The following is a 22,215-nucleotide window of genomic DNA, read 5'->3' as shown; positions in this document are numbered from 1 at the left end:
TGACATTCTCTTATTTTATTTTTCAATTATAAGCAATATGCTTAAATGAATACTATATACAAAATGTTTTGTATGAATTTGATATCATCATCTCTTAACACGACAAAATATTTCAGATGATATCTTTATTACTTTTTAAATAATATTTCACAACACGTTATTATAATGTCAGGCATACTTTTTAGGCATGATGTCATAATTTATCAACTCATTTGTAATAACTTGACTGCCTTGACTCTGTTTGTTAAATCCTCTTTTGTGGATTTCATTCCAAAAAAAATCTATCAGATCAAAATAAACATAATTACAACCTTAGGCCACATTCATAGTTCAAGGCGATGAGAATAGGTCACAAGGGAAAACATGTACAATAGGATTAAGTTGTTTTTGTGTTAGCTTTTTAGTGCAGCAATAATCTTTACCTTCAAAAAGTAGTTTAATATGGTATATTTCATGTACAAAAACTACGAGTCACAATGTTGCCTGATAGCTCTATGTGTCTGTATGTATTTTCTTAATGCATCCAAATTACTTCAAAGATTACTACAATGAAGACAAGACCCCTTTCTTGCTACATATGGACAAGAGTTGAACAACTGACATTAACTGACAAACAGTTCATTTTATTGAACTGATATACATTGACTATACACAATTAAAATAAAACAAAAGTATCTGCATTCCATAAAGAGTAAGGTAAGTTAAACATATTTTTTAAGCGATGTCTCACAGCTGCCAGGTTGCTCAGTGGAGCTGTATAAATGTCCACAATCATCTATGTCGGTAAGTCTGTCTCTATCTCTTTGCTCTCAGTCTCAGTCTCTCTCACGGTTCCTCAGTCTTCTTTCTCCTTTTGTTTAAGGGGCTCTCAGCGCTCCCACCCCCCCTGAAACAGAAGGAGAAGATGGACTGAGTTAGGGTCTCTCTAAACCGGACCAACAGAAGGAGAGGGTTACAGTCTCTTCTGTGACTTCAACACTTTATGGAATATAGAAGAAATAGTACAAAATAAAAGAGAAATAGTAGGTCCCAAGCATACACTTACTGCATGGCATAACATCTCAATTAACCGGAATTTGTAAAAATTGCTGACGGGTCGAACTGTGTCTAACTGACTCTGTAGTGAGTCCATTGTGTGATTTTAGATCTGCTTGTATTTTGAACTGAGAATGAGGCCTCGGTTTGAAGGTAAAAGGAATAGAAAATGTGAAAAACAAACAAAAATAAATGTCACGTACCATTCGGCACAACTTCAACATCATCTCTGGATCTTGCGACAGGCTGTGGCATCATGAGGCTGTGGCATCATGAGGCCGAGGCCCGTCACGAACCAGCCGACGACACTGTGGGACACGTAGAGAAAGAAACATCTTACTAACGGGCCAAAGGGAACACAGAAACATACAGCCATACAGCTGAGCCTACATTCTAATGGCTGTAGCATATTGCCGTCTGTGGGTTAAATTTACTTCGAGTTCTGTGAGTCCTCATCTCCTTTAAGGGCCTGTGGAGGTGGTGAGAGAACTGAGAGAAAATGAGAAGACAGGTGTACAACATTAGCATACACGCATAGCTAGTAGATTTGTATTATTAGGTGCAGGTTTCTTGGACACAGATTAAGACTAGTCTGGGACAGGGCCTGCAAACCATTACAGACTACAAAGGGAAGCACAGCCGAGAGCTGCCCAGTGACACAAGCCTACTGGACAAGCTAAACTACTTCTATGCTCGCTTCGAGGCAAATAACACTGAAACAAGCATGAGAGCACTAACTGTACCGGAAGACTGTGTGATCACGCTCTCCGCAGCCAATGTGAGTAAGACCTTTTGACAGGTCAACATTCACAAGGCCGCAGGGCCAGATGGATTACCAGGATGTGTACTGCGAGCATGCGCTGACCAACTAGCAAGTGTCTTCACTGACATATTCAACCTCTCCCCATCCAAGTCTGTAATACCAACATTTTAAGCAGACCACCACAGTGCCTGTGCCCAAGAACACTAAGGTAACCTGCCTAATTGACTACCGACCCGTAGCACTCACGTCTGTAGCCATGAGGTGCTTTGAAAGGCTGGTCATGGCTCACATCAACACCATTATCCCAGAAACGCTAGACCCACTCCAACTTGCATACCTCCCCAACAGATCCACAGATGATGCAGTCTCTATTGCACTCCACATTTCCCTTTCCCACCTGGACAAAAGCAACACCTATGTGAGAATGCTATTCATTGACTACAGCTCAACGTTCAAGTGCCCTCAAAGCTCATCAATAAGCTAAGGACCCTGGGACTAAACACCTCCCTCTGCAACTGGATCCTGGACTTCCTGATGGGCCGCCCCCAGGTGGTAAGGGTAGGTAACAACACATCCGCCACGCTGATCCTCAACACAGGGGCCCCTCAGGGGTGCGTGCTCAGCCCCCTCCTGTACTCCCTCTTCACTCATGACTGCACGGCCAGGCACAACTCCAACACCATCATTAAATTTGCCGGTGACACAACAGTGGTAGGCCTGATCACCAACAACGACGAGACAGCCTATAGGGAGGAGGTCAAAGACCTGGCTGTGTGGTGCCAGGACAACAACCTCTTCCTCAATGTGATCAAGACAAATGAGATGATTATGGACTACAGGAAAAAGAGGACCGAGCACGCCCCGATTCTCATCGACGGTGCTGCAGTGGAGCAGGTTGAGAGCTTCAAGTTCCTTGGTGTCCACATCACCAACAAACAAACATGGTCCAAGCACACCATGACAGTCGTGAAGAGGGCATGACAAAACCTATTTGGCATGGGTCCTCAGATCCTCAAAAGGTTCTACAGCTGCACCATCGAGAGCATCCTGACTGGTTGCATCACTGCCTGGTATGGCAGCTGTTTGGCCTCCGACCGCAAGACACTACAGAGGTTAGTGCGAACGGCCCAGTACATCACTGGGGCCAAGCTTTCTGCCATCCAGGACCTCTATACCAGGCGGTGTCAGAGGAAGGCCCTAAAAATTGTCAAAGACTCCAGCCACCCTAGTCATAGACTGTTCTCTCGGCTACCACACGGCAAGCTGTACCGGAGCGCGAAGTCTAGGTCCAAGAGGCTTCTAAACAGCTTCTACCCCCAAGCCATAAGACTCCTGAACATCTAGTCAAATGGCTACCCAGACTATTCGCATTGCCCTCCCCCCCTCCACACCACTGCCACTCTATGTTGTCATATATGCATAGTCATTTTAATTAACTCTACCTACATACTACCTCAACTAACCGGTGCCCCCGTACATTGACTCTGTACCGGCACCCCCCTGTATATATTGATATTTTTTACTGCTGCTCTTTAATTACTTGTTAGTATTATCTCTCATTCGTAATTTTTTAAACCTGTTGTATTCGGCGCATGTGACTAATACAATTGGATTTGATTTTGATTTGACTAGAAAGTTATTTCAATTGAAATCCTCCATTGAGTAGATTTCATACTCCAGGACTAGGCTTAATCTATGTCGAGGTAACTGGCCTCAAACGTATAAAGTCTGCTTCTACCTTTGTCAAGAGATGACCTCTTACCCTGGGCCTGTTGGGCCTTACTTAGGGCCTCTATGTAACCTGCAGGGAGCATCACAGGCTGAGGAATAGCATTCTTAATCCAGTTAACCACACTGCAATGCAAGACAGACGGGAAGAAAACAGATAGAGAGTAATAAAGAGATGGGGGGTAGAAGCCAAGGGGTATAGAGAGAGAGAGGGGGGGGGAAGATTAGGATTAAGATACATTTTGTCAGCATGATGGGGTGAAAGTGAAGTTACTGAAGTTGAATTTGGCTGTGTATATGTGTCTGTCCTGGTGGCAGAGGAGTGGGAGAGGGCTGTACAGTGGGGGGAGGTGAGTCTCTGTGTGACTCACTTGGGAGGGAACTGTGGTATCTGATCCTCTTCCTCATATTCTGAAAACATCTCCACCACAGGTATATGTGGGAGGGGCTCTGCGTCTAGAAAGAAAATAGACCAATCAGTGACCACATCAATAGTGATTCAAAGCAGTTATAACATTTGTGACATACCGGTACACACAAATGGGATTGCTGTGTGACAAATTTAAACACATACCCGGCACATCTTTCATGTTATAAACCTGAAAAAGAGAAGTCAGCATTTTATTTACATAATGATTCACATAATGTGAATAACTCTGCATCACAAACTTTCGTTTTTTACAATGGGTATATTAAATATTTACCACATAGTTGTTTTGATAATTTTATGTTATTACATTACAATAGTTTAAAATGCTCCTCTGCTGTCAAATTATACAATTATTTTTAAATGGGCTATTTGGTTATGAAAGGGTGCTGTTTTAAAGGAATTATGAATCTATTTATATAAATTGTAAAACAATTTACAATTTGAACCGTATCTATATCTGTCAAAGTAATGCTGATAAAGTTTTCAGAAAAATGTTTTCAAACCCAAAACATCAAATCTACACTGAGTATACAAAACATTGAGAACACCTGTTCTTTCCATGATATGACTGACCAGGTGAATCCAGGTGAAAGCTATGATCCCTTATTGATGTCACTTGTTAAGCTTAAAGCCACTTCACTCAGTGTAGATGAAGGGGAGGCAACAGGTTAAATAAGGATTTTAAGCCTTGAGACAATTGAGACATGGATTGTGTATGTGTGCCATTCAAAGGGTGAAGGGGCAAGACAAAAGATTTAAGTGCCTTTGAACAGGGTATGGTAGTACGTGCCAGGCGCACCGGTTTGTGTCAAGAACTGCAACACTGCTGGGTTTTTCACGCTCAACAGTTTCCCGTGTGTATCAAAAATGGTCCACCGTCGAAAGGACATCCAGCCAACTTGACAACTGGGGGAAGCATTGGAGTCAACATGGGCCAGCATCCCTGTGAAATGCTTTCGACACCTTGTAGAGTCCATGCACCGACGAATTGAGGCTGTTCTGAGGGCAAATGGATGGGGTGCAACTAGGGCTGTGGCGGTCATGAAAATTTGTCAGCCGGTGAGTGTCAAGCAAATAACTGCCGGTCTCACAGTAATTAACCGTTAATTAGCATAAAGACGTTTGGCATCTCCTGGCTTCCACACATAGCCTACAAGCCACCAATGCAGACTTTTGGAACATCTACATTTTAAAAAGTGTAATAAATCCATTTAGTATAGCCTACACCTTCACAATAAACCCATTATTTATTTTAGACAGGTCTAAAGAAACATGATATGAAGAAAATGTAGTCAATTTCAGAAGAACAGAATAGCATACTCTGAGTTGTCCTTATGTTAGGCCCTGATATGGCTGTGCCATATGGCTGTGGACTACACTAGTTCATTTAGCAGACAAGATTTGTTTAGAATTCCGTGGCATTCTTTTTTTTATTATTTTATAGTATGAAGAATATAATTGAACATATAAAATAGAAAGGATATTTTCCCCAAACGATTTCAAAGGAAGTGCGCACATGCGACTATTCTGTGTTGAGCGGTTATGTCACGTTGTCTAATGATTGGAGACAGGCGTAGGAATACGTAATAGGGTTTTTTATTTACTCCACCCAAACAAAAGAGTGAGGTGTAAACCTCTAAATGATACACAGGACGAGGCCCGTAAAACAAGTGCACAATAACACGTAGCATGGAAGCCGATACAACAGCACAGGTACTCTCAGGACCAACGGACATGGTAACAATAACCGACAACGACAATGAGGAACAGAGGGCACATAAATAACATACTAATCAGGGGGAATGGGAACCAGGTGTGCATAATAAGACAAGACAGTCCGGGGTAGTGAATCCAGTTCAGTGACACCTAGAAAGCCGGTGACGTAGATCTCCGGAGCTGGTGAACGGAATGAGCAGCAGTACCGGGGGATCCGTGACAGGTTAACAAAGAAACTGGTCCTATATGCTTAATTTAGAGTTATTTATGCAACTTTAGTTGTGATACAAACGTTGGGCTATATGTTCTATCTACATTCTAAGGCTGCATGATGGTACTCTAATGATGATTTGAAAAAAGTTGCAAGATGCACACACTTCATCAGTCTCTCATTCACAATTTGACAAGCACTTGAAAATAATCTCACCAGACCTTGAATTTCCCAGCGGCATTCCCCTTGTGTGGCCATAATGCCCCCTAAAAAATCCATACCTTTTGCGGTCAAAGTGGCCGTTGCACCCTTTAGCTGAATATAATAGGCTAATCTTTATTCCCTCTTCCCAGCTGCGGTGCCCTGAAGCACTTCTTACTCACATGGCTCTCTCAGATGTAGTCAATGCCCGTCATGTGATCGGGTCCTACTCACAGACATTTCAGCTAAGAAGAAGGCTACAAGTGAATGAAGACAGACACATCAGAGATGCACTGTTAGAACTGTCCACATTTAGCTACTTTTAGTCAGCCAACAAGATGAGTAGGCCTAACGGACAGCAAAAGCACAAGCCTATGTCAATCTACTATCCCTCATAATACAAATGTTGACCTATTCTATTGGTCAACTTGTCCTTCTGTGCAAGAAATAAATATTCCAAACATACTATCGAACAGCTTAAAATGTTGATAAACTATTAGGCTATTTTTTCACATTATTAGAGCAGAAATGCACACACGGCAGTAGGATATAAGCGCAAATGTTCCAAAATGCAATCAAACACTGTTCTCAAAAGTGACGGCAAATGTGATTATACATGTAATGCTTTATTATAAAGATGCATTTTTATGGTGAAAATGATCTTCCCCAAACTTAAAACTCACGCCAATTAGGCTCTACAGTACACTGGTTATAAAGCGGATTAATGTGCTTAATTTTGAGAAGTTATTTGGCCACTTTAGTTGTGATACAAACCTCATCAAAACATATAGAACTATGGGCTACACGAGGTGTGCGACTATGATTTGAAAAAGCCGCAAAAAAGGTATGCACTGTTTCTTGCCTTATGCTGGGCATCATTCACAAGTGATATGCTAATATTGTCACCCATCAGACTATTCTTAATTTACTGTTGTCTTTACATATACTAAATAATATATGTGTGAAATGAGTTTTGATTTAGAAAGGACCATTATCGTGCACCTGTCTCGGAAAAGGGGCATGGGAGAAGAAGAAAAATGTAATCTATGCACTTAAATAGCGAATGGAGGATGCATATCCCGTGGTTCGTTTTCATGCAAGACAGAAGATATGCTGTACTCCTGTTGTAAAGAGAAGCAATGTGCTTAACATTAGGAAAGTTGAGAAATAAATATAGTAAGTCTAGCCAAAAGAACCGGCACCAAGTCAATGTGCGGGGGTACAGGTTAGACCTCCTCTTTTTAATAGAGGCCATCAAAACTATGTTTTCTCACGCGATTGCATAGCCTATAGAAATGTTGCACAATTTGCGCTCATGGGCTCTCATTAAGTGTTTGATGAGATTTTCAATTACATTTGCATTGATGTCAGAGAGATTAGAAGGACAATAGAGTGCTGAGTACCAGGCACTTAACAAGTCCGGTAGGCTACTAATGACCATCAGCAGCATCAGAGCTTGGAGAAGCGTAATTACTGTGACTAAACGGTCATGTGGAATTTGACTGCCATCATGATTCGTGACCACCGGTGGTGGTAATACGGTCACCATAACAGCCCAAGGTGCAACTCAATATTAGAAAGGTGTTTCTAATGTTTGGTATACTCTGTGTATTGCACGTCTGTAAGATAAAGAGTACATTTCATCAATCATTGATATAATTTGTCCTTGATTTCAACATTTTATTCTATTCTTTCATTAAAATAAGTGGTTGATGAAATGTGAAGCTTTAGAGCGAATACTATTCTGGATTGATTGCAGGTGTTTGTAAGACTACTCAGACCACTAAGGGGGTGGGTGGGTGTCCGGCCCAGATACAGCCCATTACCTAGCTGTACTTACACATGGCTCTGTGATATACTCCTCCTGCGTTTTAAGCAGATAGAGGAACATAAAGGGGAAAAGATGAATTACCGGTATTAGAAAATGAAACTCCAGCACAATGGCATTCTTGTTAGACAACTGGACTTTCTTTAACTGGACTTTTTTTGTCTAATCAGCACCACCCTGCTGATTTCCGAAAGCTGATCTAGAATACAATTCAAACTACAGTAGGCGGACCTGGGGAGAGACTGGTAAGCCATAACCACTCAATGCTTTTAAAAGGGTTCAATGCTTTTAAAACTAACAGTTGGCATACAATAAAATAAATAATTAAATCTATCCGTTAATGATGAGATAATGATGAGATGAAGTCTATAGTGTCTTAACACCCTTGATAATATCACAGATTATTTGTTTATAAACCTCTCTCATTTGTAGATCTCTGAAAGCCCTGTGAACAATTTTCTTTGATTAAGCTAGTTATTCAAAAGCCTGTTCTAACATTATAGACCATCTCCGGTTATTCATCAAGCAGGGAGCAGAACTATTTTACAAAGGGATTTTAAGTGAGAATATTGAGTTATCATGGGGAGCTATGGGTTTAATGTAGCATTATTGTAGCAATCATGTTTTAATGAAACTGGAGCACTTTTAAAGTTATTATATTGTTTAAAAGCCTTGAGGCAACCTGACAAACATGATTTTTATAATCTCTTTTTAATCTAAGAACAAAGTCTTTTAAATCATTGAGCACCATATGCTCTCCTGAAAACAAAGCTACCATGACATGATGGTGTCACCTCACCTCTGTTTCATCCTCCTCCTCTCGAATATCCTCTCTGTACTTTTCATCTGGCTGGGGTACCACTTTACTCAGTCCATCTGCAATCCACTTAATCACCCCATTCCTTTTGGAAAGAGGACTCTTCAGTCAATTTATAGAACTATCAAACTTTTTTTATTTTTGTTTTATATATTTCCACATTTCAACATACCTTGAAGTAATATACAATAAAAAAATTATACCGAATAAACCAATTCAACACAATAATAAAGTCCTCCCTTCATACCTTTCATCCTCCTGCAGTGACTGATGGATTGAAGCAGAAAGTGGAGGGAGAGAATGAAAGAGTCACACATTAACCCTTTATACAGCAACAAAACACATTCCACTGATGAAATCACAGGCTGATTGATACAGGTAGTGTTGTCTGCCACTCACCCTGGATACAGAGTTGGATCTGCTGAGGTTAGGTGTGCCTGCTGGTTGAGGAAGAGCACTTGTGAATCCATTGGAGAGCCAGGTCATCACTCCACTCTGAATACTGAGAGAGAGAGAGAGAGAGAGAGAGAGAGAGAGAGAGAGAGAGAGAGAGAGAGAGAGAGAGAGAGAGAGAGAGAGAGAGAGAGAGAGAGAGAGAGATTACATCAATAAAATCATCACTTTCATCATCATCATCGGTTGAATACTGTATGCAAGCAGACCAACCAGCTCACAGATCCAATTTAACACACATACCTGTTGTCCTCAGAAATATCATCTTCCTTCTGTTTGGCTGGTTTTGCCTTGACTGTTGAGAAGCATTTACATAAAACAGAAGTGAAGAAGAGGATCAACAAATTGCATAAGCAATTATAAAACACACGTATTCACAGTTACTTCATTGTGTTACAAAAGTATGATACAATGTTTGTAGAACAGGAGCATTACCTTTTTTCACTTCATCTTTAGACACATTTTTCTTTGGGAGAGAAAGATTAAGAGAGACAATCAGGTAATGTGAAAAGGACAAAAGTCAAAGAAAAAAAACTATATTTTGTAATATCATGTGAGTTTTTCAGATGTGGATGTGAGTTGATCTGTGAGCAGGCATGATTAGTGTGGTCTTACTGGTGCGGGATTGGCCGTCTCCTCTCCCAGACAACCAGGGGCGTCAGGGGGCTGAGGAACCACCTTCACCACCCAGTGAAACATCCTGAGACAAAGGCACAGACCAGGACAACAGCTCAGTAACACCTGCCGAGGTGAGCATTCCATAATATGAATAAACCAGATTTGTTACTATGGTACCTTGAGGTCAGACAGAGCCAGAATGTCTGATATGCTATAATGGAACATAAAATTATTGAAGGTTAATCTAGTCAATCCAGAGACCATACTGATTATAATAGTCACGATCACATACAGTTGAAGTTGGAAGTTTACATACACCTTAGCCAAATACATTTAAACTCAGTTTTTCACAATTCCTGACATTTAATCCAAGTAAAGATTCCCTGTCTTAGGTCAGTTAGGATCACCACTTTATTTTAAGAATGTGAAATGTCAGAATAATAGTAGAGAGAATGATTTATTTCAGCTTTTATTTCTTTCATCACATTCCCAGTGGGTCAGAAGTTTACATACACTCAATTCGTATTTGGTAGCATTGCCTTTAAAATGTTTAACTTGGGTCAAACGTTTTGGGTAGCATTCCACAAGCTTCCCACAATAAGTTGGGTGAATTCTGTCCCATTCCTCCTGACAGAGCTGGTGTAACTGAATCAGGTTTGTAGGCCTCCTTGCTCGCACACACTTTTTCAGTTCCTCCAGCATCTTCACAATGTCCTTTGCTGTTGTTCTGGGATTGATTTGCACTTTTCGCACCAAAGTACGTTCATCTCTAGGATACAGAACGCATCTCCTTCCTGAGCGGTATGACGGCTGCGTGGTTCCATGGTGTTTATACTTGCCTACTATTGTTTGTACAGATGAATGTGGTACCTTCAGGCATTTGGAAATTACTCCCAAGGATGAACCAGACTTGTGGAGGACTACAAACTTTTTTCTGAGGTCTTGGCTGATTTCGTTTGATTTCCCCATGATGGCAAGCAAAGAGGTACTGAGTTTGAAGGTAGGCCTTGAAATACATCCACATGTACACCTCCAATTGACTCAAACAATGCCAATTAGCCTATCAGAAGCTTCTAAAGCATGACATCATTTTCTGGAATTTTCCAAGCTGTTTAAAGGCAGAGTCAACTTAGTGTATGTAAACTTCTGACCTACTGGAATTGTGATACTGTGAATTATAAGTGAAATAATCTGTCTGTAAACAATTGTTGGAAAAATGACTTGTCTCATGCACAAAGTAGAAGACATTTGTGGAGTGGTTGAAAAATGAGTTTTAATGACTTCAACCTAAATGTATGTAAACTTCCGACTTCAACTGTATCTCTTAAAAAAATATAAATAAAATGTTATTAGTCACATGCGCCGAACACAACAGGTGTAGACCTTACTGTGAAATGCTTACTTACGAGCACCTAACCGACAGTGCAGTTTCAAAAAATATGGATAAGAATAAGAGATAAAAGTAACAAGTAATTAAAGAGGAGCAGTAAAAAAATAACAATATATACAGGTGGGTGCCGGTTCAGAGTCAATGTGCGGGGCACCGGTTAGTTGTGGTAGTATGTACATGTAGGTTAATTAAAGTGACTATGCATAGATGACAACAGAGAGTGGCAGTGGTGTGGAGAGGGGAGGGGGGGGGGCAATGCAAATAGCCTGGGTAGCCATTTGACTAGATGTTCAGGAGTCTTATGGCTTGGGGGTAGAAGCTGTTTAGAAGCCTCTTGGACCTAGACTTCGTACTCCGGTACCGCTTACCGTGTGGTAGCAGAGAGAACAGTCTATGACTAGGGTGGCTGGAGTCTTTGACAATTTTTAGGGCCTTCCTCTGACACTGCCTGGTATAGAGGTCCTGGATGGCAGGAAGCTTGGCCCCAGTGATGTACTCGGCCGTTCGCAATATCCTCTGTAGTGCCTTGCGGTCGGAGGCCGAGCAGTTGCCATACCAGGCAGTGATGCAACCAGTCAGGATGCTCTCGATGGTGCAGCTGTAGAACCTTTTGAGGATCTGAGGACCCATGCCAAATCTTTTCAGTCTCCTGAGGGGGAATAGGTTTTGTCGTGCCCGCTTCACGACTGTCATGGTGTGCTTGGACCATGTTAGTATGTTGGTGATGTGGACATCAAGGAACTTGAAGCTCTCAACCTGCTCCACTGGAGACCCGTCGATGTGTATACTCTATATTACTAAAAACTTGCCTGTTGCCGACCCCTGATTTACAATGTCATGTCATGTCAGATCTTGTGGGGAGCTTTGACTTTGGCTCTTGCTGGCAGCAATTATGTTGTTGTGTTTTGGCCAGGTCAATAAACACTCTCCACATGCTGCTTCAAGATAAGAGTTGCCAGTGCTTGAGCCTGTGATCAAAACAGCACAGCTACTTTAATCTTTTTACGGAAATCAAGATCAATGAAGCGTCAGCCACATTGTTAGGCAAAACCTGACTTTGACTGTTAAAGAGATGTTTAAATAGAATAGCATGTTGCAGGGCATAACGTTCAACACCACTAATAAACTGCTTTAGAGGACAAGCAAGTTAACGCAGAACAGAAGATGGGAACAAGAGCAACAAAACGTATTTCATCAACAGTGAGAGAACATGCAGAAAACATCATTATCCCGGTGTGTTTCTTCTGCCTTTGGTTTGTCTCTAAAACAACCATGTGTTATGAATATAATTCAATTCAACAACAATTTATTCTGTAACATGTCATCCCATGTACAGGTCAAATGAATTAATGTTGCACCTACAAAACCTACACTCTGCCACACTAGTATACCTGTAGAGAACCTGTACATGCTGGCCATTTAATCCCAGACTAATTTCTAACCAACTTTCTCAATCCTGATAGATTATCCTTTGCCACCTGATTTTTGGCCTAATCTGAGGATCATAGCTCAAACTGTGTACCTTTGATTTCTTTGCATTGAAGCAGGCACCAGTAAATTACTATACTATAAAGTCACAAAAACACGCTCCACTGGTGCAGCCTAAACATGCTATACAAAAGCAGAGGATTTTCCCCTGCAGACAATAGTGCTAGCAGTGGTCTGTACAACCTTCTCTGTAACCAACAACCTTGCAAACAACATCAAAATGAACTATTCCAAACCTGCATTTTCTCACCTATTGCAAGTATTATAAATTTGCACAACACCACTATAACTACTCTTAAATATTAACATATACCTGTAAAATATATACACATAAGCATCACAATCTCAGTTTACAAGATCAGCACACCACAACACTGACATCTCGGCAGAAAATGTGAAAAGTGAATCCATTCAGAAATATTAGGTGAAGAGTTAGTATGAATATATCTGACCTGTATGTTCAGCGGTGGTGCAGCTGCATACCTGAGAGTGCCCAGGACGGACAGCAGTGTTCTGTCTGGATTAGGATGAAGAGAGGCTCTGCTAACGGGATTATGGCCCTGAAGGACGGCACTACTTTGCTGAGATTAGCAATAAAAACCTTAGGCCGTACATGAACCCCAAAGCCTCAGGCCCAAATTTACAAGATTCTCTGTAGAAATGTAAGCTGTTTAAATAAATGTAGTTGTTTGAGTTGCATGAATAAAATCAGGGCTCACTGAGGAATGAAGGGTCACTGTGAGTGGAGTGTCATTTGGCGGGTACTTATGACAAAATACTGTATGTAAATCATAGATAGCAAATATAGTACAAATTACACACTATACAATAAAACAAAATGACAATCAAACATATTCTATACTTTCTCGCCCTCTCTTAAAATTCCAGTGCTCCAACCTTTTACCCCGTAATCTCTCTCTTTGTATGTTTTTGTGTGCCCCCGTTCTGGAGCGGCACATTTCCTGAAAGATTATCTTGGCAGTTAGCTAACTCTGTTGCTATTACAGTATGTAAAGTATAATTGTCTATAACTGTCTTTCAGATTGTTGCTAGTATATCTGTCTATTCGCATTATTGTTAAATTTGCATAGCAACAGACACTTGTTGACGTAACTGTTGTTGTGGTGTGTGGTCAATGAAAGGCCAAAAAAAGGTGTCCTTGCAGTACCCAGTGGTAGGCAGTCCATAAGCTAATTACTGAATCTGAGAAACAGCGATCCCTCTACTTATCCCTGTATCACACGCCAGGGGATCATTACTTGTGATGCATGTCTGTCAGGGACAGTCAGGGACGGGACCACTGCCAGGAACGGGACTTGCACTCAACACAGCATTACACTAGGTTTGCCTTAGGCAAATGAATGGCCATTGGTCCCTGATAGTTTAATGCTGTGTTTCCAGGAAGATTACCATGGAATGAGTCTGTCACGATGTGGCCCTTTAGGAGTGTATATCGTGGCTCCCCCTCTCTCTCAATCTCCCCACCACAAGTTTTATGACTTTACGACAGGTCATAAATACCCAGTGCCGGAACTAGAGTTTTATACATGGGGTCGCCAGGGGGTGGCCAAGGCTACTTCAGGGGGTCAGCCTTCCCTGTAGCTCAGTTGGTAGAGCATGGTGTTTGCAACACCAGGGTTGTGGGTTCGATTCCCACGGGGGGCCAGCACAGAAAAAAATGTATGAAATTGTATGAAATGTATGCATTCACTACTGTAAGTCGCTCTGGATAAGAGCGTCTGCTAAATGACTAAAATGTAAAAATGTAAAAAATGGGTCCATAGAGCATGACAGAAAATGTGTGTGTAACCCTAACCTGGCATCTAAGGATCATGAATGAATCATATGATTGCTGATTAGAGGTATAAGTGATAATTCACTTAACCCGGAGTTCTTCAATGAGGCAGATAGTGTGGTCCAAAAGGGTTACATCACTAGAATTCTTTAACATACTATGAAGTCAGTGTCTCTACCTCGGAACTGCAGCTCAATTTCTTTCTCTCACACACACACACACACACACAGGAGAGACTTGGGTCACTCTGTTTTCATTAATATATAATCTGGTGGCTCCCGGGTGGCGCAGTGGTCTAAGGCACTAGCTGTGCCACCAGAGACTTTGGGTGTGAGCCCAGGCTCTGTCGCTGCCGGCCGCGACCGGGAGGTCCATGGAGCAACGCACAATTGGCCCAGCGTTGTCCGGGTTAGGGAGGGTTTGGCCGGCAGGGATATCCTTGTCTCATCACGCACTAGTGACTCCTGTGGCGGGCCGGGCGCAGTGCACGCTGACCAGGTTGCCAGGTGTATGGTGTTTCCTCCGACACATTGGTGCGGCTGGCTTCCGGGTTGGATGTGCGTTGTGTCAAGAAGCAGTGCGGCTTGGTTGTGTTGTGTTTCGGAGGACGATGGCTCTCGACCTTCGCCTCTCCCGAGTCCGAACGGGAGTTGCAGCGATGAGACAAGACTGTAACTACATAATATATATGAGCATAAATATGATACTCTTTGTAATGGAGACCAAAATCATTTTTATTTTTCAAGTCTGCTTGATACCTGGTATGTCAAATTGCAGTGTTTTTTGTTGTTGTAAATTATATTTTTTGTAAGTAAACTATGGAATTTATGTAACACACTTGCTATTTTATCTCCTTTGGTGCTTGAGCTTTTTTTACAGAAAATATTTTGGATGTTCAACACTTATAGACCCAGATTATATATATATATATATATATATATATATATAAAATATAATTTACAAAAAAAAAACCACTGCAATTTGACATACCAGGTATCAAGCAGACTTGAAAAATACAAATTATTTTGGTACCCACTACAAAGAGTATCATATTTATGCTCATATATATTATGTTAACTAATAGCAAAGAAAAGTTTTGGAATTGGCCTAATCAAGACCAAATTAAATCTGTGTGACATGATGCCCACTGGATTTATAATTTTAGAATGTCAGTGTAATAGTTAGTACACAGTGCAGGTTTTAATCATGACCAGAGGGACCGCCTAACTGCCAAATTATCCTAGGTAGATTTAAAACTGCATAATACTGCAGTTCTGGTGAGAACTGGCTAAATGTTTCAAACTCATCCATGTTGAGGGAGCGTGCCCTCCTTGACTCAACACTGAGAATACCGAGGAAACTTAACCTGTCATCAACCATTGTTGTCCTAAGGTGGGTTTTAATCAGTTTTAAAGCTGAGAAGCTTCTCTCGCAAAAAGCACTGCTGATTGGTGTAACAACAGAAATCTTACAAAGCTCATGGAAGACCTCTTTATAAGGTTCTAGAAACACAACAAAGTCAGGGAGAGTAGACGGTCTATCCCTTTCACTTTTCTCTCTCCTGTCAAGAAGCCGCTTGGTTTGATGAACCTCATGTTTGAGGTCCTCTAAATCGGACTCAAAGGTCTGAGCAAAGGCAAACAGAGGCTCCTCATTCAAGAATGTTGTGCTCTTTGGGTTGAGAGACTGGACCCCATGCATTATCTCACAATTCTTCTTGAAAAACACCTCTGCAGCTCGGCTGTGAGACTGTCAAGCACCTGATAAAAGATAGAGCTTTGGAAGCTCTCACCATCATTTTGGTGACTATTTTTCTGTTCTACAGTGCTCATCATCAATGAGTTGTGATATCTTAAGCTTATTTTAGGCTGTCTTTTACACACTGTTTGTACACTTCTTTTTCAGCACTCTGTAATCTCTTCAACCTCTTTCCATAGTCCTCCAAAGTAACCCTCACTTCTGTAGTCCTGTAATGTGTCTGTAAGGGCACCTACTAGATCCACAGCCCTTGCTAGGTCAAGAGAGCTTGATTGGAGCATGTCAGAAAGACATTTGGCATCACCAAGCACTTTACAAAAGGTAACCAAAAGCCCTATGAAATGTAAATCTGAGAAAGAAGACCCATGCATTCATCCTTTTCTCTATGAGAGGAAGATTGTCAAAAAATGTCCCTTGTTGTGAGAGTCATCAGAGAGTCATCAGACTCTCGATGACCTCTATACTCTATATTTTGAGTGGCAGTTAATAGGAGCACATCTGCAATTGTTTTAATGTAAGTACAGTTTACCTTCACTTTCTTTTTCTGGTCCTCATTTATGACATCTAACATTGATGAGTTGCTGTCAATAGCCCTTTTATGCTGATTCCAAGCATACATAGCATGATGCTCTGCCTTCGAATGGAGCTTAAACCCAGAATCTTTAAACAGTGCCTTTTTCCAGTTACAAAACCCTGACTGTGATGTGAAGGCAGATTCAGGTGTATTGGGCAGAGAAAAACGCCTACAGACGAAACATTAAGTCGAATCTTAATTTACAGAATATTCAAGCCATAAATTGTCCTTATACCAGGAGCTGTTGAAAGCCCTTTTCCTAGTACCATGCTGAGTTCTGGGAAATGTTTTCAAACACGGCTGTACAGGACCCTCTTCTCTGGATCTTGAAATGTCTGAAATACACTTTAAATAATGTGTCATATCTCTATGGAAATGTATAATTAAGGGATCCACAAGATTAGATACTAACAGCTGCTAACTAAAATGTTTAGTTTAAAGTATAGGCCTGGCCTACCATTGCGTCCCTTTGGAACAGCATATCTGGTGCTTGATGCAGTTGGGAGGGGCTCGATGACATCTCCTGGCAGCTCTGGCTCACTGTTTTGCTCAGAACCAGAGGTCTCTGTGTCATCCCTTGATACATCTACTACATTAAAATAACACAGGAACCATTAGTGTATAATCACAATAAAAATGCCACAGCCATCAAAACAAGAACACACATGAATCAACAACGAACATTTTAAAGTGAGGCTTAATCTGACAAAATCCTCTATTACAAGCTGAAACTAAACTTCAATTATTTTCTGGGCATGTGACTGACTACCTGGTAGATGTTCTGACTTGCTGGTGGTAGACTGGGTCCTTGTGAAGTCTGACCACACTGACTCTGACTAGCCTCAGGTAGGGAGATGCTCTGGGGTCCGGTGGTGATGCAAGGGCTGGGGTCTGTTTTCACCTGATCTGCCTGTTTGTGCTTCTTTAAAAAGAAGTCTGATATCTCTCCCTTTCTTTCATTTTTGCATAGGGTCAATTAAACATAAGACAGTCTATGGTTACATCTAAGCATGCAATTACCCACAATTTAGTCCAATCTCAATCACAAATCCCCATTATCATAACTATACCTTAAAATCAACTACCAACCTAAGTTACTAGTTAGATCATGGCTAGTGTCACGGGCGTCGCAAGGATTGGACCAAGGCACAGCGGGTAAAGTGCTCATCTTCTTAATTTATTTAAAGATAACACTTGAACAAAATAAACAAAACAAAGAAACAGTTCCGTAAGGCAACACAGGCTATACAGGAAAACAACCACCCACAAAACACAAGTGAAAACAAACCCAACTAAATATGGCCTCCAATTAGAGAGAACGACAACCAGCTGCCTCTAATTGGAGGTCATTGCCAAAAAACCAACATAGAAATAGAAAACTAGAAATAGAAAATAGAAAATATAGAACAAACCAGAAACACACAAAACAAACACCCCCTGCCACGCCCTGACCAAACTACAATGACAAATAACCCCTTTTACTGGTCAGGACGTGACAGTACCCCCCCCAAAGGTGCAGACCCCGAATGCACCTCAAAAACAAAACCCCCCACAAAAACAACCCCAAACTTACATTTACATTTACATTTAAGTCATTTAGCAGACGCTCTTATCCAGAACGACTTACAAATTGGTGCATTCACCTTATGATATCCAGTGGAACAACCACTTTACAATAGTGCATCTAAATCTTTTAAGGGGGGGGGTTAGAAGGATTACTTTATCCTATCCTAGGTATTCCTTAAAGAGGTGGGGTTTCAGGTGTCTCCGGAAGGTGGTGATTGACTCCACTGTCCTGGCGTCGTGAGGGAGCTTGTTCCACCATTGGGGTGCCAGAGCAGCGAACAGTTTTGACTGGGCTGAGCGGGAACTGGGCTTCCTCAGAGGTAGGGGGGCCAGCAGGCCAGAGGTGGATGAACGCAGTGCCCTTGTTTGGATGTAGGGCCTGATCAGAGCCCGAAGGTATGGAGGTGCCGTTCCCTTCACAGCTCCGTAGGCAATCACCATGGTCTTGTAGCGGATGCGAGCTTCAACTGGAAGCCAGTGGAGAGAGCGGAGGAGCGGGGTGTCGTGAGAAACTTGGGAAGGTTGAACACCAGACGGGCTGCTGCGTTCTGGATGAGTTGTAGGGGTTTAATGGCACAGGCAGGGAACCCAGCCAACAGCGAGTTGCAGTAATCCAGACGGGAGATAACAAGTGCCTGGATTAGGACCTGCGCCGCTTCCTGTGTGAGGCAGGGTCGTACTCTGCGAATGTTGTAGAGCATGAACCTACAGGATCGGGTCACCGCCTTGATGTTAGTGGAGAACGACAGGGTGTTGTCCAGGATCACGCCAAGGTTCTTAGCACTCTGGGAGGAGGACACAAGGGAGTTGTCAACCGTGATGTCGAGATCATGGAACGCGCAGTCCTTCCCCGGGAGGAAGAGCAGCTCCGTCTTGCCGAGGTTCAGCTTGAGGTGGTGATCCGTCATCCACACTGATATGTCTGCCAGACATGCAGAGATGCGATTCGCCGCCTGGTTATCAGAAGGGGGAAAGGAGAAGATTAATTGTGTGTCGTCTGCATAGCAATGATAGGAGAGACCTTGTGAGGATATGACAGAGCCAAGTGACTTGGTGTATAGCGAGAATAGGAGAGGGCCTAGAACAGAGCCCTGGGGGACACCAGTGGTGAGAGCGCATGGTGCGGAGACAGATTCTCGCCACGCCACCTGGTAGGAGCGACCTGTCAGGTAGGACGCAATCCAAGCGTGGGCCGCGCCGGAGATGCCCAACTCGGAGAGGGTGGAGAGGAGGATCTGATGGTTCACAGTATCAAAGGCAGCAGATAGGTCTAGAAGGATGAGAGCAGAGGAGAGAGAGTTAGCTTTAGCAGTGCGGAGAGCCTCCGTGACACAGAGAAGAGCAGTCTCAGTTGAATGCACAGTCTTGAAACCTGACTGACTAGGATCAAGAAGGTCATTCTGAGAGAGATAGCAGGAGAGCTGGCCAAGGACGGCACGTTCAAGAGTTTTGGAGAGAAAAGAAAGAAGGGATACTGGTCTGTAGTTGTTGACATCGGAGGGATCGAGTGTAGGTTTTTTTCGGAAGGGGTGCAACTCTCGCTCTCTTGAAGACGGAAGGGACGTAGCCAGCGGTCAAGGATGAGTTGATGAGCGAGGTGAGGTAGGGGAGAAGGTCTCCGGAAATGGTCTGGAGAAGAGAGGAGGGATAGGGTCAAGTGGGCAGGTTGTTGGGCGGCCGGCCGTCACAAGACGCGAGATTTCATCTGGAGTGAGAGGGGAGAAAGAGGTCAAAGCACAGGGTAGGGCAGTGTGAGCAGGACCAGCGGTGTCGTTTGACTTAGCAAACGAGGATCGGATATCGTCAACCTTCTTTTCAAAATGGTTGACGAAGTCATCCGCAGAGAGGGAGGAGGGGGGGAGGGGGAGGAGGATTCAGGAGGGAGGAGAAGGTAGCAAAGAGCTTCCTTGGGTTAGAGGCAGATGCTTGGAATTTAGAGTGGTAGAAAGTGGCTTTAGCAGCAGAGACAGAAGAGGAGAATGTAGAGAGGAGGGAGTGAAAGGATGCCAGGTCCGCAGGGAGGCGAGTTTTCCTCCATTTCCGCTCGGCTGCCCGGTGCCCTGTTCTGTGAGCTCGTAGTGAGTCGTCGAGCCACGGAGCAGGAGGGGAGGACCGAGCCGGCCTGGAGGATAGGGGACAAAGAAAATCAAAGGATGCAGAAAGGGAGGAGAGGAGGGTTGAGGAGGCAGAATCAGGAGATAGGTTGGAGAAGGTTTGAGCAGAGGGAAGAGATGATAGGATGGAAGAGGAGAGAGTAGCGGGAGAGAGAGCGAAGGTTGGGATGGCGCAATACCATCCGAGTAGGGGCAGAGTGAGAAGTGTTGGATGAGAGCAAGAAGGAAAAGGATACAAGGTAGTGGTCGGAGATTTGGAGGGGAGTTGCAATGAGATTAGTGGAAGAACAGCATCTAGTAAAGATGAGGTCAAGCATATTGCCTGCCTTGTGAGTAGGGGGGGAAGGTGAGAGGGTGAGGTCAAAAGAGGAGAGGAGTGGAAAGAAGGAGGCAGAGAGGAATGAGTCAAAGGTAGACGTGGGGAGGTTAAAGTCACCCAGAACTGTGAGAGGTGAGCCATCTTCAGGAAAGGAACTTATCAAGGCGTCAAGCTCATTGATGAACTCTCCAAGGGAACCTGGAGGGCGATAAATGATAAGGATGTTAAGCTTGAAAGGGCTGGTAACTGTGACAGCATGGAATTCAAATGAGGAGATAGACAGATGGGTCGGGGAGAAAGAGAGAATGTCCACTTGGGAGAGATGAGCATTCCAGTCCCACCACCCCGCTGGCTCGATGCTCTAGGGGTATGCGAGAACACGTGGGCAGACGAAGAGAGAGCAGTAGGAGTAGCAGTGTTATCTGTGGTAATCCATGTTTCCGTCAGCGCCAGGAAGTCTAGGGACTGGAGGGTAGCATAGGCTGAGATGAACTCAGCCTTGTTGGCTGCAGACCGACAGTTCCAGAGGCTGCCGGAGACCTGGAACTCCACGTGGGTCGTGCGCGCTGGGACCACCAGGTTAGAGTGGCAGCGGCCACGCGGTGTGAAGCGTTTGTATGGCCTGTGCAGAGGGGAGAGAACAGGGATAGACAGACACATAGTTGTCAAACTTAAAGGGAGGGAAGGGAGGGTGGCCACCGTCAACGACGGTCCCTGTGCTACACCCCCCCTTCCCAATCCTCCCACTTCGGGGTGGCTCTGGCTCTGGGCGCAGCTCCCGTTCAGAAGACTCCGGGCTGAGAGGCGTCGCTGGAGACTCCGGGCTGAGAGGCGTCGCTGGAGACTCCGGGCTGAGAGGCGTCGCTGGAGACTCCGGGCTGAGAGGCGTCGCTGGAGGCTCCGGGCTGGGGAGCGTCGCTGGAGGCTCCAGGTTGGGGAGCGTCACTGGAGGCTCCTGGCTGAGGAGCGTCGTTGGAGGCTCCAGGCTGAGGAGTGTCGCTGGAGGCCCCAGGCTGGGAAGCATCGCTGGAGGCCCCTGGCTAAGGGGCGTCGCTGGAGGCTCAGGGCTGAGGAGCGTCGCTGGAGGCTCAGGGCTGAGCAGGCGCACTGGAGGCCTGATGCGTGGGACTGGCATAGGAGGCGCCAGACTAGTAACACGCGCCTCAGGGCTCATGCGGGGAGCAGGAACAGGGCGTACTGGACTGGGCAGGCGCACTGGAGGTCTGATGCGTGGGGCTGGCTTTGGAGGCACCAGACTATTAACACGCACTTCAGGGCGAGTGCGGAGAGCAGTAACAGGACGTACTGGACTGGACAGGCGCACTGGAGGTCTGCTGCATGGGGCTGGCTTTGGAGGCGCCAGACTATTAACACGCACCTCAGGGCGAGTGCGAAGAGCAGGAACAGGACA

General features: G+C 43.8%; 1 protein-coding gene across 1 annotated transcript; it reads right to left on the bottom strand.

Moving 5' to 3' along the window:
* Positions 1-97: 97 nt before the first annotated feature.
* Positions 98-13,196, bottom strand: LOC106561464 (uncharacterized). Its single transcript, XM_045688355.1, has 13 exons — positions 13,131-13,196; positions 9,798-9,882; positions 9,618-9,648; positions 9,426-9,477; positions 9,129-9,231; positions 8,977-8,996; positions 8,712-8,814; positions 4,101-4,125; positions 3,898-3,982; positions 3,561-3,652; positions 1,470-1,524; positions 1,239-1,343; positions 98-886 (listed from the first exon to the last, which is right to left on the bottom strand). Exons 2-12 carry the CDS (start codon positions 9,879-9,881, stop codon positions 1,259-1,261), a joined length of 735 nt encoding a protein of 244 aa, XP_045544311.1. The 5' UTR covers position 9,882; positions 13,131-13,196; the 3' UTR covers positions 98-886; positions 1,239-1,258.
* Between the last annotated feature and the right edge of the window lie 9,019 nt (positions 13,197-22,215).

This window comes from Salmo salar, chromosome ssa10 (assembly GCF_905237065.1).
Source record: "Salmo salar chromosome ssa10, Ssal_v3.1, whole genome shotgun sequence".
NCBI lineage: Eukaryota > Metazoa > Chordata > Actinopteri > Salmoniformes > Salmonidae > Salmo > Salmo salar.
This window is presented reverse-complemented; position numbering and strand designations above follow the sequence as displayed.

Coding starts and splice junctions, on each gene's coding strand:
- LOC106561464 (XM_045688355.1), bottom strand. CDS start 9,881: ATGTTTCACTGGGTGGTGAAGGTGGTTCCTCAGCCCCCTGACGCCCCT. Junction 9,649..9,797: donor AGACGGCCAATCCCGCACCA/GTAAGACCACAC, acceptor TCTCTCCCAAAG/AAAAATGTGTCTAAAGATGA. Junction 1,525..3,560: donor TAAGGCCCAACAGGCCCAGG/GTAAGAGGTCAT, acceptor ATTTTCTCTCAG/TTCTCTCACCACCTCCACAG.